The sequence below is a fragment of the Neolamprologus brichardi genome, chromosome 12 (genome assembly GCF_056152115.1).
Source record: "Neolamprologus brichardi isolate AB-2024 chromosome 12, ASM5615211v1, whole genome shotgun sequence".
NCBI lineage: Eukaryota > Metazoa > Chordata > Actinopteri > Cichliformes > Cichlidae > Neolamprologus > Neolamprologus brichardi.
This window is the reverse complement of record NC_142115.1, coordinates 17,641,336-17,657,500: the sequence shown is the minus strand read 5'-3', so window position 1 is coordinate 17,657,500 and position 16,165 is coordinate 17,641,336. Positions and strand designations below refer to the sequence as shown.

The window sequence follows — 16,165 nt, the reverse complement described above, 5'->3', positions numbered from 1 at the left end:
GACCTAATCTCCTGTTCCACCTTAAAAAAAAAACATTTGGCCTTAAATAACAAAGGCATAATGTGACCGAATACATGTATCTACTTGTTAAGTATGGCATTGCTAGTCATCCCGAGATCCAAAGTCTAAAAATCGAACTCAGGACCACTGAGAGAAAGAAAAACAGGACAAACTCTTTCAGCTTCCCCAGCTGTTACAATAAAGTTTAACATTCGGATATCAAGAGGTTCACAAAGTTTAGCAGAGTTAGAAGTTGGCAGGAAGTTAGGAATCCAGTTTTCACCTAAAGATCAGATACCATGTTTTGACTGAAGTACTTCTAAAAAACTAAAACACAGTACTCTGCTGTACCTTTGAAAGAAGACTAAATAGCAATGGTGGTTGGAGGGTCAGTGAAGTTGGGCTAGCTGACATATCGTAAATTGCCTGGTAGCTAGCATACCGGAGGAAGAAGATCCTGAAAACAGACCGAAAAAAAGAGGGAAAAATGGGCCCATTCACAACACAAGGTTAGTCATAATACATTAGTGCCTGGTTTTGACTAATTCCTAAAATGTCAACACTGAACTTTTATTCAGCCAGAGAGATTCAAATATTTGATATTCGAGCCCATGGACTGCAGTTTTTAAAAACGTAAAGATATGTATAGTGACCATGATCCCTAATGACTTTTGGGGGGCTTGTTTCTATTAAATATAACAAAAGCATTGCAACGTGTTAAAAAGGTGACAGTGTCATTTGTAGCAGTAGACCCATGGTAGAAAGGAGACCCAGAAACAGGACTGATACATTATCATTTAACCAGCAGATACTTATTGTATGTTTGATGAACAAAATGCACATTTTATAAATATCAGGATTGGAAAAGATGTGCCTTTGTGAGATGTCCTGACTCAGTTGAGTATGCATCAGAGCATCCAGGTTCTCTGCTCTCTACAATGCTCCAATTTCGTGTCTTAATTCAAAATGTCTTAAGTCTAACTAACTTCTTTGTTTAGAATTTGACACTACTGTTTCTAATCTTATGCACTTGGACTCACACACACACACACAATGCTCTTCTGTCAAAACTTAATTCAGTTATTTGTTTTTTGGTAGAAACTAACAATGGAAACACCTGCACCCTATTCATAATTTCGTTTTCATAACTTAATGCCACATTAACTTCAGTTTATAACACGCCCAAATCAGACTCGTCTCGACAAAACCCCCTCACTGCCAGCTGGGACATGCAGCATAGCGAGCCAGAAAAAACAGAAACAAAGTGGAGGGAAAAGAGGAAAAAAAGAAAGATAAGTAAAAAATGATGACAACAACTAAAGTGCTGAAGGTAGCCATGATTTTAAAAAAGAACAAGCTATTGCATCCCCAGATGTTATCACCCATCCAATCTGTATATATTTATAGATCATTTCCATGGTTTTGTTTTCCATGTCACTGCAAGGTCAAGTACGGCTCAAAAATAAGAGAGCTGTTTAGACTATAGCATCTGGTTAATGTAGGCATTTAGCAGGCGAGGGAGTGACTTTTTGTGTATCAATATTTCAGCTACTGATTTGTTAAAATAAAACAATTCTCAAAGACCAATATCAGGTAGCCTTTGAGTCTCCAGTATATTGCATAATCATAATTACGCATCGAATCAGTTTTATTGGACATGGAACAGAACAGCGCCTGTGATAGATACTGGGGTCATTTGTGATCCTTAAAAGATTTGTCTCCACAAACATACGAGCTTTTAATAATATTAAATCATCGACTGTACTGTACATTGGCTATGTAATTCTACAAATAAAGACAGCTTAAGTCTGAATATAAATACTTTGACAAATAATTTTTAAGGTTCACTACACAGCAACTCCAATACAACACATGCCGGAAACACACCAGTGTGTTTGACGTTTTTGCGTAAGTTGTCTTGATACTAGTGAGATTGTAGTAGGTATTTTTAATTCATCACCTGTACTGTAAATTATGCCATAAGTGAGCATTTTAGTATTTGTGGGAAAACTGATTAAAGATGTTTGCATGAACAAAAGACAGTTTTGCATAGCCATGTATGATCACAGCGTACTTCTACAAATGACATCCGTATGTCTATTGTATGAGGTCAAATTAGCATAAATTGTTTCTCTTCCTTTTTGCATTTTACATTAGCAGTAGTGACCACAGGGTACTTACACAGTCCTGCTTATTAACCCTTTAAGAGCTACCATAGAACCAAGTCTGCCAGAGCTTATATTATATTTTTACATGCTATAGTGCCATTTTTGGGAGCATTTCAAGTTGCTATACATCAATACAACCAGTATAACCCAGATTTTAATAATATGTATGCATTAAGTGCATAGTAATTACATAAATTGCAAAAAAGTGCAATAAACTACAAAAAAATTGAAAATCGTTTTTGTTTTTTTTAACATATATTTCTAGTTAAAGAAATTTAAGAGGCTTATCCCTCAAAACTGTAAATACAAAAACGTTGCACAAAATAGTTTCCCACCACAGGAAATTTATTTTGAGTGTCTTCATAGTTTTATTTTTGAAATACACCAATTTTTATACACTGCAGGAAAAACGAAAATAAATATTATAGTGCAAATTTGCAAAAAAGCAGCATATGCATCAAAATAAACTATTTCCAGCAGTGCAATTTGAGTCCTAAGCATCCCAGAAACGATACAGAAAGTCATAAAGTCAAAGATAACTTTTAAAAACACCAGTATAGGCTCATGTGGCCCTGATGGTTAAAAACTACATTTCCGCGAAAATGACTTCACTTCCGGTTTCGGGCAGGTCATGGCGGACATGCGAAAGTTCGCGCTGACGTATATTCCAACATAGGAAGTGTTACAAACAGCTGATCGGATCAGCAAAGCGTGTTTCTGGAACATTATATTTGTGTTGCTGCAAGCGCTTTTTATGCAGTTTTTGCAAAGCTATATGTGGAAGGAAACCGTGACCTAGGACAAGCTGATGGCATAAGATGTAAGTACAACTCCTCCGGTTTCATATGCAAAAAAAATTATTGCGCTAGCTTACGTGGTTGCAGTGCTACCGGAATTTAAAAATAGTTACGCAAAACAGAGCGTGCCCGCTCCGATCGGTTTTAAAGGGTTAATGAGCGTGTTTGTGTGTGTTGGCTAAGTTTAGAAGCCTCATTTGTCCCACAGCTCACATAAGGAGAAGTGATTTTCTTCATTCCCCTTAACGTCCACCATGAAATCATGTTTCTATGATTATGAAATTCCACAAGAAATTCTGATCAAAGAAGCCTCACACAAGACTCAGAGAGGGGATAGTGGGCTTTCAACTGGTTTCTTATAAAATCCTAGACCCCACATTCATTGTTTTAAAAAAAAGAGACAAAGAAAACACAACAAACATTCCACAGATGCTCCTACAGTCGACTGGGTGATGCCTTTATATGGAAAGTGGTAAACCTAGGGGTCGGTTCAATCCTTTCTACTCACTGACACACAAAATAAACACTGTTTGAGGGGCACGGACAGGGGAATCGTCAGCAGTGATGGACAGTTTTTGTCATATGCTGTAAACACACCTGAATCCTAAAAATATGCACATGCAGCTGAATCATAGAAATATACAGTTCTCTTTTCTCTGGTCCATCTGCTTCCTGTCTATCTTACCACTACTTGACTTTGGCATGGGACTTGTGGGTGGTACCACCAACAACAGCATTTTAAACAAAACTTAGCAATCTCACCCTGAACCAACAAACCAGTAGGGCAGGAAGGGGTCTGAGGACAGGAAACTCTCAAAACAATACCAAGCAAACTACAAAGTGTAAATATAGAGTTTGAGGGTACACGGTCTGGAATTCAGGGACAAAGATTATAGGGAAGTATAAAACACATTTTTCACTATTATTTTGGAATTTCACAGGAAATTAAACAATCTAAATGAACAGAAAGAGTAACAGAAACTGCAAGTGTTTTTTTGCACGGCACTACCTCCGGGTCTAAACGGTCCTTGCACAGATTGAATTATTTCCTCTTAAATGAAGCCAAACAAAAACACAAATGACTGGATTTACTTTAGCAAACCCGAAGGCCATTGTCAAGTTCACATTCTTATGTACTGCACCTTAAAGAAGTTCTTGAGGGCTGGAATGTGGGTGGCACATTCTGTTCTCCTGTAGTCATCGACATTTTGGCCAACCTGCATACAAACAGGATGTAGACACTTAGACTGATATCACAGATCTCTCTTAGAAGACTAAAAAAAGACATGAAGGAAACAGGCTGGGAAACAACAGGATTCAAACGATATCATGAGGCTAGCATCTGAAGACTGATCATCTTGAGAAGTGTTTAGTGTCGTCATGCCAATATCTAATAAGTTCTCAAAGGGATTTAAAAAAAAACAACTTGTCAATAAATGCGTGTCTGAAAGAACAGGATTTCTCCAAATTATTTGAATTGAATTATTCCATTGTGAGGAAAACTATCAACAATTGTGTATATTTGTGTATTTAGTGACTATTTGTGTGGAACTAGAAATCTAAGCAAAGTCAGTCTAAATTTAAAACAACGGTCTCTAAAAAAAACAAAATTTGAACCCAGGATCTCCAGGTAGCCTGAGCTGCATGTGTTTACAGTCAGAAAGAAATTGCACAAATTTGATCCGCGTGGGAAGTGTACCAGAATAAACAAAAGTTTGCAGATGAACATACAATCAAAGAGCAGGCCTTTTGGAATGAAGTGCTCCTGACAGCTGGAAAGACAAATCAAAGACAGTAACAGTGGACATGTTTGGAGCAGAACAAAGGCAGCGTTTCTTTAGGGAAGAGCTATATACCACCATACCACTTCAAGCACCAGATACAACGGTGGTGAAAATATTATGGTTTCGGGTTGCGTCTTTGACACTTAGGTCCTCTGCTCGCCTTGTAATTCACTCATTTTTCCACTGCACTGAGACATTTTCAAAGCTTTTCTTCCAAATTTCATGTAAGCCTCTGAAAACAGAGTGCTGAATGTGAATAAGCCAGGAATATTTCGGGTTTCTCCAGAATACTTTATAAGTTAATAAGGGCATACGCTTCTGTATCTGACCACAACCACATGTGAAACCCTTTATCTCAGAGCTACAAAATGACCCAGCTGCCTCCAAATTAATTTAAGTCTGTAAGTCCTTGTGTTTGAAGCGTACCTGCTGTTTTCATGGCAAAGAATGCATGTGTGTTTGAGTAATTCGAGCTGGTATTTGTGTTATGATAGGCGAATGCTTACACAAGTTAAGCCCCATGAGCCCGTCTACTACTCACCCAGCTGATCAGCACGATCCGGGGGGCTCCTGTCTCTACACTTCCGACTTTGCACAGTCCATATTGAGGCTTTGAGATGTGAAACTTAGCTGCCAGCTCTGCCACACCACCCGCTGTTAGGAAAGAGACAGATGCAGGGTGAAGGAACAAAGGGATATTGATGTGCAAATATGCTGCACTTTCTTTTTATATATAAACTTCTTTCAAGCCCAAGCAGGGGAGCAAACAAGCTTTTTTGTGGTCTTATGAAGGTAAATGATAAAAATAAGAGTCCACTTTACCTCCTGAGTCAGCCAGTTTGAGGTTGTTTGTGACTCCATCATATGCAAATAATGCCCTGTGAACATACAAACACATACAGGTCAAGATGCAAACAATAGCATGATTTCTGTGTATGCAAGCCCAAAGCCAAATGTTTTCCTGCGCATACCAGTGCTTTGTCTGAAAAACAACAAGCTTCCTTGCTGTGCAGAAGCACTATTACACCGACAAAAATAAATTCTTTTCAACTGTGACACACGTGTTCGCTCACTTTGTTCTGTCTCCCTTCCTGCTCTTGTTCACCAAAGACCCTTACTGCACAGAGATAAAACAGCACGGCACATTGTAACACAATAAGCTGCATTCACAGCATTTTCCTCATCGATGGACAACTCCTGATTGTGAAATAAACAGTGTGCACACCTATGGGGCTTTTATTTTTTGTTAAGTGTTTTGCAGGTGAAAACCTGCCCCACCGCACCCTTCAGTGAGAAGACTGTTGCTGTGGCAACTCGACAACTGATGATGTGTTTTCATGAGACCACTGAAAAACAACGGCTCAATTAAGAGCTTGGTGACTGATTTAAGATTAATACACACAATACAAGTGCTTATATGTGGTTTGCTGCAAGAGGAAAATGTGTGACTTCATAAGAACCAAAACAAAGAAATAAACCTTAAGGCAAGTTAATTTTGTCTGTACTGGATCTGAACCCCAAATGACACCATTATGCTATTTGAGAAGATGTGTTTCCTAAATAATCTCGATCCTTTTGCATGTTTGAAGCACATCTGTGTAAATGTGTACGTTAGAGTCAGTTGCTTAACAAGGCGGCCTGCAGAGAGAGAAACTGTCAAATCTTTAAAGGGCCGCATGTGCCCGTCTGTGTGCACAAGTATGTGTCTGATTGTGGGCCTGTGTAAAGGTTTCACTGTAGGACTCCTGGAGTCCAGAGAATAACATCTGGAGCTGGATTGCAAAAGGGCACAAGCAACGATTACAAAGGACCAAAGGTGAATGTGTGTGTGTGTGTGTGTGTGTGTCTGTGTATGTGACAGGAGTCAGAAAAGTACTCTGTTTATAGTAACCATTGTCCATATGTAAATATGTAAGAAAAATTGTGTATGTTTCTGTTCTGTGTCCTGTGTTTGTTTGTATATGTGTCTTTCTGGCTGCTGTTACAACCAAATTTCCCCTTGTGGGACAATTAAAGGATTATTCTATTCTATTCTAAAAGCAGCATCAGTTTTTCTGTTTAAAATGTTTCGGTTGACTGTACAAAAGAGTACAAAACAGCTGTTTGGTATATGGGTTGACAATGGTGCCAAATAACTCAGTTAGCATTTCTCATTCACTGTTATTTTTCCTGATACAACAAGTCTGCCTTTGTTCTTTCTCCCAGAAGAACAAAAAGCTTCAGTCAAAAGTCAGTCATTATGTGTGTGCGCTGAGGAGACAATAATCATACTGTGCAACCTACTGAGCAAGTTGCAAGCTGGCCGAGCGTGTGAGGAGGCATGTTGCTGCTGCGCTTTCATTTTTGGTTTTTTTTTTATTGTTTTTGTAATGTTGGCAAATGTTTGTTTAATATCTATGATATCACCCTGCAAGTATTTGAAATCAGATTGCATAAGACTATAATGCAACTTATGGGAACATTCTCCCCCAGCTCCCTGGCACGAGCTCTGCATCACCTCAAGCTCTTACTTACGTGTTTCGGGATTAGATTAGCCACAAAAACTGCAGCAACAACAATGCTGCTCTCTTTTATTAGTTTTAACAAGTCACCAAACCACATCCGTGGTCTTCTAACATTCCTAAAGGTTGCCATTCCCAAGCTGTCAAGGTCAAAAGTCAATGTGACTGTGAAGGAGTCTTAATTGCATGTGCAAATTTTCCACCCACAGGGAACAAGCTTGCTCACGAGGCACGCTGAGCTGAGGAACACTCTTTGTTCTGCCACAGCTTTCACTAAGATGGACTTTGCAAAGATCCTATTTTTCAGCAGCTTTCTCCCCAAATCTTTACATAATCTCAATTTAGTGAAGCAGTATTACAAAATCAAACACAATAAGACCATCTTTTGTATCTATCCATCTATTGATACAGTTTTTGAAAAAGGCACAAATTACAGTCAGAAACTGATCACATAGGGTCTTCTTTGAGCAAGGAGACAGCAAATGTTCTACTGACTCAAAACAAAGGATTTAGCATCAAAGGAAAACCTCGGGGAGGCCTACCTGTCATGTCCAAACCTTACACATTGAACCACTAAATGACTGCATGGACATATCAGTAGTTTTATGTAGTGAGCATGCTTTTTCCCAAACACAAGCTGAAGTCTTTTATCCCGTCTATCCTGGAAAGGTGTCCTCGACAATAAGGCCAAAATCGCTTTGGAGTCTTGCTCCACACCTGAGCTAAGCTGTGCAATATTACATCATATGAAATTAAGATTCCCTCTATATGCCCATTTTTGTCTGCATCACTTGATTGGGTATTTTAATGTAGTAATAGAAGTTTCAAAAGCGGTAAAGTTGTTCCCCTAATTAATAAAGCACACCCCTACCCCCCTCACCAACTCAGCACACACACACGCACTGACTGACTGATGAGAAAAACAGACACTCTTATGTCTGTACTCCAGCCCACTTCCAAACCAAGCCAGCTATGACCTCAGAGGAAGAGAAGAGAAGAGAAGAGAAGAGAAGAGAAGAGAAGAGAAGAGAAGAGAAGAGAAGAGAAGAGAAGAGAAGAGACACGTGAAAGGGCGGGAAAGGGGCCATCATGAAGGGCAATGGGGCGCAAAGTGGGAGAGAGTGAGAACAAGAAAAGAAAAGCCTAGAGCAATGATGTCATAATCTGAAACATCAACTCTTTAAAGTAATTAACAGTGGGAAATGAAATCTCAGCATCGTAGCCACAGCCAGTAACTCAACAAATAAACATCTGTTTTCAAAGTATTTAAAGAAATGGCAGTCTGGAAACACAGGCACATGCACACAATGTACTGTAGGCCTGAGCCAGTAACAATAGAGAAGGTTTGTCTTGGCCTGCCAGCGCCCCTGTAATACCTCCAAACATGCTAAGCTCTACCATTTCAAGATCAACATCACAGAAGCAGATGATTGCGTATCCATGCTCTCCCCTCACCTGGCTAAACTCTGCAACAGCAGAGCGCTGTATTACACAGGAAACACTTGAACACAGCATACACGTTTCTCCTGTGCTGTAGATTCTGAAGAGATATTCTTTGATTGTTTTTGCTTCTATTTATTTTTTCATTTTATTTTTTAAGGGAATGCATATTATTGTGCTAGTCCTTTATTATAAAATAAAGAAGTACAGAAGTAAACCTATGAGAATATATTTATGGGCCCCAGAATCACCGATCATTTTTCATATTTTTTATTAACTTTGCCATCCGTCCTCACTCTATATATTCAGTTGATGTGTAACAATATTTACCACTTTAAATTCATTATTCTGACCTTCACCTCTAGCAACTCTGCTTTATTCCTCCTATTTTAAATCTTGTAGTAAAACACACCTCGTTCACAAACTGAAGCAATATCTCATCCTCATTTTTCTCCCTCTGTGTCTCTCTGACTTCTTGTGAGCTCATAGGTCATTTATTCCTTCCATCTTTGCCAGTCACTGAGATATGAGGGGTTTTTTTTATATTTTGCACACTGCTGATAAACTGGGTATGAAGAATAAGATATAAAAAAACAGATGGAATGCTGGGAGGATTCACAAGGATTAAGCTCTCCATCAACCCTTACTTTGTGCCCCTTTCTCTCCCCAATGTATGGCACACATACACCAGCAACTCCCAGGTAAAGCTTATCAACAAATTTATAACTACTTAAGTCAAGTCTTGTAGGCCTGTCTACTGTACCTAGGATTTAAATGCCTACTTTATGGATAATGTCTTTTTATTTCACATGAGATATACTTCTCCTTCTGCTCCTCTCAGCTTCACAATTCCTTACTTTTGGCTCAAAGATGACCTGGCCTTCCAGTTCTATTTTTAGCTTGTCTCCCAGTCTACCACTACGTTTGCACTAGACTGGGGAGCTTGGAGACGTCCCCGCAGCACACGGCGCTCATTTCCTCTCTCCAAACATGGGCATAATAAGTCTAGTCAGACGTGATACTCATATAGTGACCACACAGCGACCCCAGTGGTGCACACATTCTTCCGTCTGCACTGCAGAGACACATGGAGGTTTATGGGAAGGGTTTCAGGAAATCTGACTAAGGAGGAAGTAAATGAATAGAGCCAAGTATTTGTCTGGCTTGTAAGAGTCCTACAGACTGGTATGGTGTGACCTAAGTGATGTATCCTGAGTGAAAAATGTTGCATGCTAACCCAAAGAGACACAGCGAGCACACATACTTTCAATTAAGTTGTACAAGTGTGTGCATATGTCAATGAAAACAGCTTCATCAGAAGCTCCACTACTTTACGCACAGTCTAGAGTACCTAGTTTCGCAGCAGTCCCTTATTAATAACATGCATAAAACAATGTTGCTGAGTCATGGTGTTTATATGAACTCTTCTAAGCACTTAAATCTCCAGATGACCCAGATTCATTCAGAAAAAATGAAGGCGAACGAGATGAAAATTTAGTGCATTTTGAAAAAGAGGTAAGATAAAAATGAATGTTGCAAAGCAAATGAGTCAGGAAAAGTCTTGGTCCTCATATTTATGGATTCAGGCAGCCTACAGAGAATTACTGTAATCCTTTCAAAGCAAGCAGCAAGGTCCTTTAATTGGAGCTGTTTAAGAGTAGAGGACTGAAACATATCACTAGACTAAAATACACCTGTTTTGTGTCTGTGTGATCTGATGTCTGCAATGCTATTTTGTCCTTCATACAGTTTAAATGAGCATTTCAGATAAAAGCGTGTAGTCTGGATGAGGTCTTTTATTTTGAATGTTGCCCGGATTCTCTTTGCTGTTCCCGTGCCTAACGTCCTGCCCTCCTTACCTACTCTGTAAAAAAAAGTTACAATTAAACTGGAGTAATGATCACAATAAGACAAATTTAATACAGATATTTGAATGTGCAGTACTTTGTAGAAGTCTTGAGTCACACTTCTTTTTATAGTTTGCTAAAAAAAAAAAAAAAAGGAAATAGGAGCAATTTATTGACATGTTCAAACATACAACATAGTTTATAAATCAAAAACATTTGTACAAGTCCAATGAGCTTTAAGTAGTCTTCAGGAATAGACCTCCAGGCTTCTCGAAGGACATTCAAAGCTCTTCCTTGGATGTTGGCTGCTTTTTGTACTCTTCTCTGTCAAACTGATCCTGCACTGCTTCAACAGTGTTGTGGTCCGGGCTCCGGAGAGGCCAGTTCATGTCTAATATTGTTGTTGTGAGCTATTCTGGGTTTTTTTCGCCAGGTATGCTTTGACTGCTTCGCTGTCATTGTGAAAAATGAAGCCAGATGTTTTCCAGATGATATTTTATGGTGGATCCAAATCTGATGGTACTTTTCTACATTCATAATTTAATCAATTGTAACAAGATGCCCAACGCTAACGACTGAAATGAAGCCAAAAACCAAAAACTTCAAATTTCATCACTCTATAAGATCTGCTGCTACTAATATTCCATCTTTTCTTGTGTAATTTGGCACACCTCAACCAGCCTTTGACAAAGAACATTTCTGATGAGGCTTCAGTGAACTGTATATGGATCAACTGAAACACTGGATGTATTTCTCAGTTGCTGTACCAGGTATTTACAGATATTTTTTTTAAGGATATGATTTTCAGATACTGTTCATCTCCTTTTTTGTCAGTTTCCTAATTTTTTGAATGAGACCATACACATCATACCAGAATATGCTAGGTTTTCAGCTAATAGCTCTTTGGAAATCACCTTAGTGGTGCAAAATTATTATTTTATGTTTGTCAAACTGTGTTATCTTTGGCATTTTCATAGCTTCAACTAAGAGAAAAGACAAACCACTGCCTCTTTTTCCCCGTAAGTCGGTGATTTAACAAACAAAACACTCTTGTGAAAACTGTCAGGTACAATGCTTCGCTGAAAATGAATGGAAAAGCAGCCAAACAAAATGTCCAAAGAAAAACTCTGAAAGACCTTCAGAAAACCTGGAGAACTGTTGCTCAAGGCCACTTTAAAAATTACAAGGAAGTCTGGTTCCTTGGAAGAGACATACAAAGAAATCAAGGGTGGCTCATGAATTTTGCACAACCATCTATTGTTCATTGCAACATAATGTTGATACGTTGATGAAGCCAAGAGGCAAAAAAAGCTGAAAATAACCACAAAAAAAGGTTTTTGCAATGATGGGGGTGAAATCTTATTTCAACAAGCCAGGTACCCTCTAGCAGTTCTGTGGTTTATTAAGTAGGGTGTAATATCCTGCTGCTGTCATTTCTGATGAAGTTAATACTTAACTATACCTTTCCAAATGAGATCAGACTGAAGTACTGCCAAATACAAAGAGAAGTGTATAGCTATGTGTGAGAGTAACTGAAACCATACTGTCATCATAAAACATATGTTGCCAGACTTTAGACCAGCATATAATGTCTGGTCTATTACCAGTATACTACTGTGTCAGACATAAAGCTGGCTCTGAAGAGGCCCAGCTATGACGTGATGGTGATGTCTTGCCAAGACTTTTGACCTAACAATAAAACCATGCCCAAGTCCCAATCAGCAGCATGTTTTTATCCTAGTCAAGCAGACCAGATGCTAGAGTGGATATACAGTCAGACAACACTTCACATACAGTAAAAAAAATACCCTTCTAGGATGTCCTGTGAAGCAAAAAGTCTTTAATGTTTTAGCATAAAACCCTTTTTCACTGGCATTTTCCAGTTTAACAATGAAAGCTATACAAGCTACTGAAACAAAGCACAAAATTAATGATAATGAACTAATTAGTGATAAACTGCAAACAAAAAATGAATTCATCTGCCTGCAATAATCCCTCCATGTTGACAGTAAATAGAAGCAAATGTTGCCTTTTGCTCTACCAATTCTGTCTAATGTGAAGCTGTGAAATATACTGTATCATAAACCATCATTAATGCCGAATTTATGAAATTAAACAACTGTCCCACGGGAAGCATTCCTTCAAAGCATGAGGTCAAGAGCAAATATGAAAAATAAGTGGAAAATCTTGACCTCTGCAATGAGCACATCCAGTGGTTTTGTTGTGTCATGTGGTGCATTTTATTAGCATGGAATGGGTGATTGCAAATCAATGCAAGTTTTCTTTCTCAGTGATTACGAATCTTTATCCTGTAATGATTGCTCTCTTCTGGGATACGCAGCGCCCCAAATTAAAATGAGTCAAAGAGTCACTAAATGTTTGATGATCATTAAACTGCCAATGTTTTTTTTTAATTTTCTGCTTGTTGAAAATATTTTAAAGGTCTCACTGAAAGCTACCAATAAACCTGCACCACTCCAGAGCTAATTGCTGCAAAGACCACTGCTTACTTAGAGTGGTTGAAATACTTAAAAAACCTTATCAGTTTGGCTACGTAGAGGACAAGGTCACATTTTCATGCTTGCATCTTCTTTTCTTAAATATTGTGATTTCTTCATGCAGGCACTGCTTAGGAAGCAAAAAGAAGCCTGTAGTTTTTCCACCATAAGCAAATATCACTTACATTGCTTTGCATTTCTGGTAGGGTAATGCTCACACTAAAGATGCCTCGTGTTTCCTCCCCTTTCAAGGACAGCTGTACAATTTTGAAGCGTAAACACTCGCCTGTATGACCCATAAGAGTTTCTCAGATCCACCCTGTGAGTAACGCTGACTGATCTGTATAATGCTTGACAGGGTGGAGAAAATATCAGACTCCCCTGGAGACTATTACAGACCACTAAAGCTATTTGGCCTAGAGAATATGGTAAATCCAAGAGAAATGACAGAGGCGACGGATGGCAAAATTATAAGAAAGGACTGGAAGTGTAGCTAAACATAATGTGAAATCTTTGGCGAACAAACAACAGATTGCATAGAATATCAGGCAGAGGGGTGAGGGAGAGACTGAATGGAATGCTGCAAGGAGGAGGGGAGGGGGTTTAAAAAAATCTGCTCTCAGCAAAACACGGAGCCAGAGAAGTTTAGAAAACGACAAACTAAACAAACAAGTAATTAAATCACTGCCAAGGACCAGTGAGAAAAAAAAAAGAAAAAGCAGCCCTCCCTGTCGTAAATGGAAAATATCGGGGGGGACAGACAAAGAGACCAAGATAGACAAATATTATGCTGCCGTGTAGTAAGTGTCAATCAAGGTCCTGAGACAGCAATCTTGCAACAAATGCAGACAAAACACAAGATTAACACTAACACTACAAAATGACACAGGCGGCCAGCAGCGCGCACTATAAGATCAAGCGATCAACACCTGGTTTCACGTTACAGCCTTCAGTTAATCTACAGATAGCATTAGCCAGTTATGTTGCAAGCAGAGGCTGCACACATTTACTACCATCACGCGATAGTGCACGTCGCACTAGCAAAGAACGCAACCTGGAGCAGCTCAGGTTTGAAAGAGATTCACAGAAACACGGTAGCTTTTCCCAAAGCCAAATAGCATGCATTGATTCAGCAGGGAGGAAACAGTCTCGAGTGAAAACAAACAAAAAATATTTTAAGTTATATTACCGTTTGAATAAAACTTAATATAACCTCCTCTATACTTTTATTTTTACTCAACAACACAGCAGTACTTAAGCTAAAAACAATAGAAGATGGATACAAGAAGCTCAGTGTCGTGACGGTGGGAGCTTAAAGAGGGACGGGGCCACACGGTGGAGAGTTATATTCTGGTTGGAGAAGAGACACTCAGAGATGGGTTCACACTGGGGAAAACGATGAAAAGCACTAGGGGATACACAAAAGTGTAAATGGGTAGGTTAAGAAGGGCGCCTTCAACAATGGCGCACAATGGGAAGCAGTCAAAGTGTATTGGAGGTTTCCAAGGGGGCAGTTGGAGTATGTGGTTAATGGAGGGAAGAGTTTTGATGAAAGTAATACTGCGAGTTGTTGCGAGTCTATATGGGGTAAATCGTTATGACTCTGGAAGGTATATAGTTTATTTGGAGAGGAGAAGAGAGGAGAGCAAAAAATCTTCTAAAATCACGGTCCACTGGGATCACTCTGGCATTTCCTGCCAAAACTGTCCAACAGCACCACACAGGCACACACGTACACAGCACACACACACACACGTAAGCATCCTCCCTTCTCTACATTACAGTTATTACAGGCTCATTGAAAACATGATGGCATCTCATCTTCAAGCATTTCCTTCAGTTAAACAAAGCAAACTCTCAAGTATTAAATACCCACTTGGAGCTCATTTAACCCGTCCTCTCTGTATCTTCTCTTAATGCTTTGATCTTATTCTCATTGTTCTTCACCCCTCCACCTGTCCTCTTATCTTTTCTCCACTCTATTGCCTCTTTAAGTTTTATAATTTGATGGCTCTGCTTTTCAAAAGACTCTCATCCGGACCACCTGATCTTCCATCTGCTGCAACTCTTGCTCCTTCCTCTCACATACTGTCCTTTATTTTCTTTTAACTTTACCTCATTCATTTGCAGTCCCTTCCCATCCTGCTTAGTCCCTCTTCACTCACCTCCCTCAATTCATTCACTCTCAGCAAACAACCTAGCTTTCCCACCAGGGTCGTCAGGACAACAGAGCCCCCCCCCCAACTTTCCACAAAGACGCACAGCTCAATCTCACCGCCAGCAAGTGAACAAACAGGGCAGGAGAAAGGAAAATAGAGTTCCCAGTCAAAGTCTTGCATTCTGTGTTGCTGCGAAATGCTAACATTTAACCCACACAATGCCATCACTATAAACAGGGGGCGCTTTTGTAACTGTGGTAAAGTAGGAGCAGTTGCTTGAACAAGTCGGCAAGCACAGCTCATGAAACCTGACAGTGTGACTGTAGGAATGAGAGCCCAGTGTGTCTTCATTAAACCTGTTTAATGTTGTTCTGTGTGTATATGCATTTGCATGTGTCAGAGAAGTAATCCTGAAGGAAAAAAGAATGACGCTTTACTCCTTGATGTGGCATAAAAAGCGTAGCTACTGTTGGAGTTACAGTTCTGTGCCTCTCAGTGTTGTGTGTAAAGTTAGAAAACAGTTCATAAAGAAGTTCAGTTTAGAGATAATCATGAACTAATTACTACCTAATTACTCGATAATATAGTATCTCCTATGTGGTTATTTTAATCATCTACTATAAAGTCCTGAATCAAGGTACTAATGAACACCTTTTCCGGATTAGATCCTTACTGGTTTGTTTCTAACCGATTAAAGATTTGTGTGGTAACCAACCTTTAACTAATAACCTGCACAATTAATCGCTATTATTTCCTTTCTCTTCCTTAATAAAGAATATTTGAATACAAAATCATGTATTATAGCAGGCATAGTTTAATTTTAAAAATTACAAGGTATAATAAGTAATAATATGTAACGCATTAGAATCAATATGGACCTAGACTTTTATGGCTTTAGAAAGTCTAGGCCACACTGGGAAACTTCACAGTTCTCTTCCGACCTGGTGAGGTGAGTAATTTAAGCGCAGAGA

General features: G+C 39.1%; 1 protein-coding gene across 1 annotated transcript in view; it reads right to left on the bottom strand.

Moving 5' to 3' along the window:
• si:dkey-40c11.2 (uncharacterized) overlaps positions 1 to 16,165 on the bottom strand; it is a 31,853-nt gene that overhangs the window by 8,936 nt on the left and 6,752 nt on the right. Inside the window, exons 2-4 of the mRNA XM_006784110.2 lie at positions 5,572 to 5,627; positions 5,291 to 5,403; positions 4,108 to 4,182 (exon numbers count right to left, since the gene is read on the bottom strand). Coding sequence (XP_006784173.2) covers positions 4,108 to 4,182; positions 5,291 to 5,403; positions 5,572 to 5,627 — 244 coding nt within the window. The remainder of the gene's footprint in view (positions 1 to 4,107; positions 4,183 to 5,290; positions 5,404 to 5,571; positions 5,628 to 16,165) is intronic.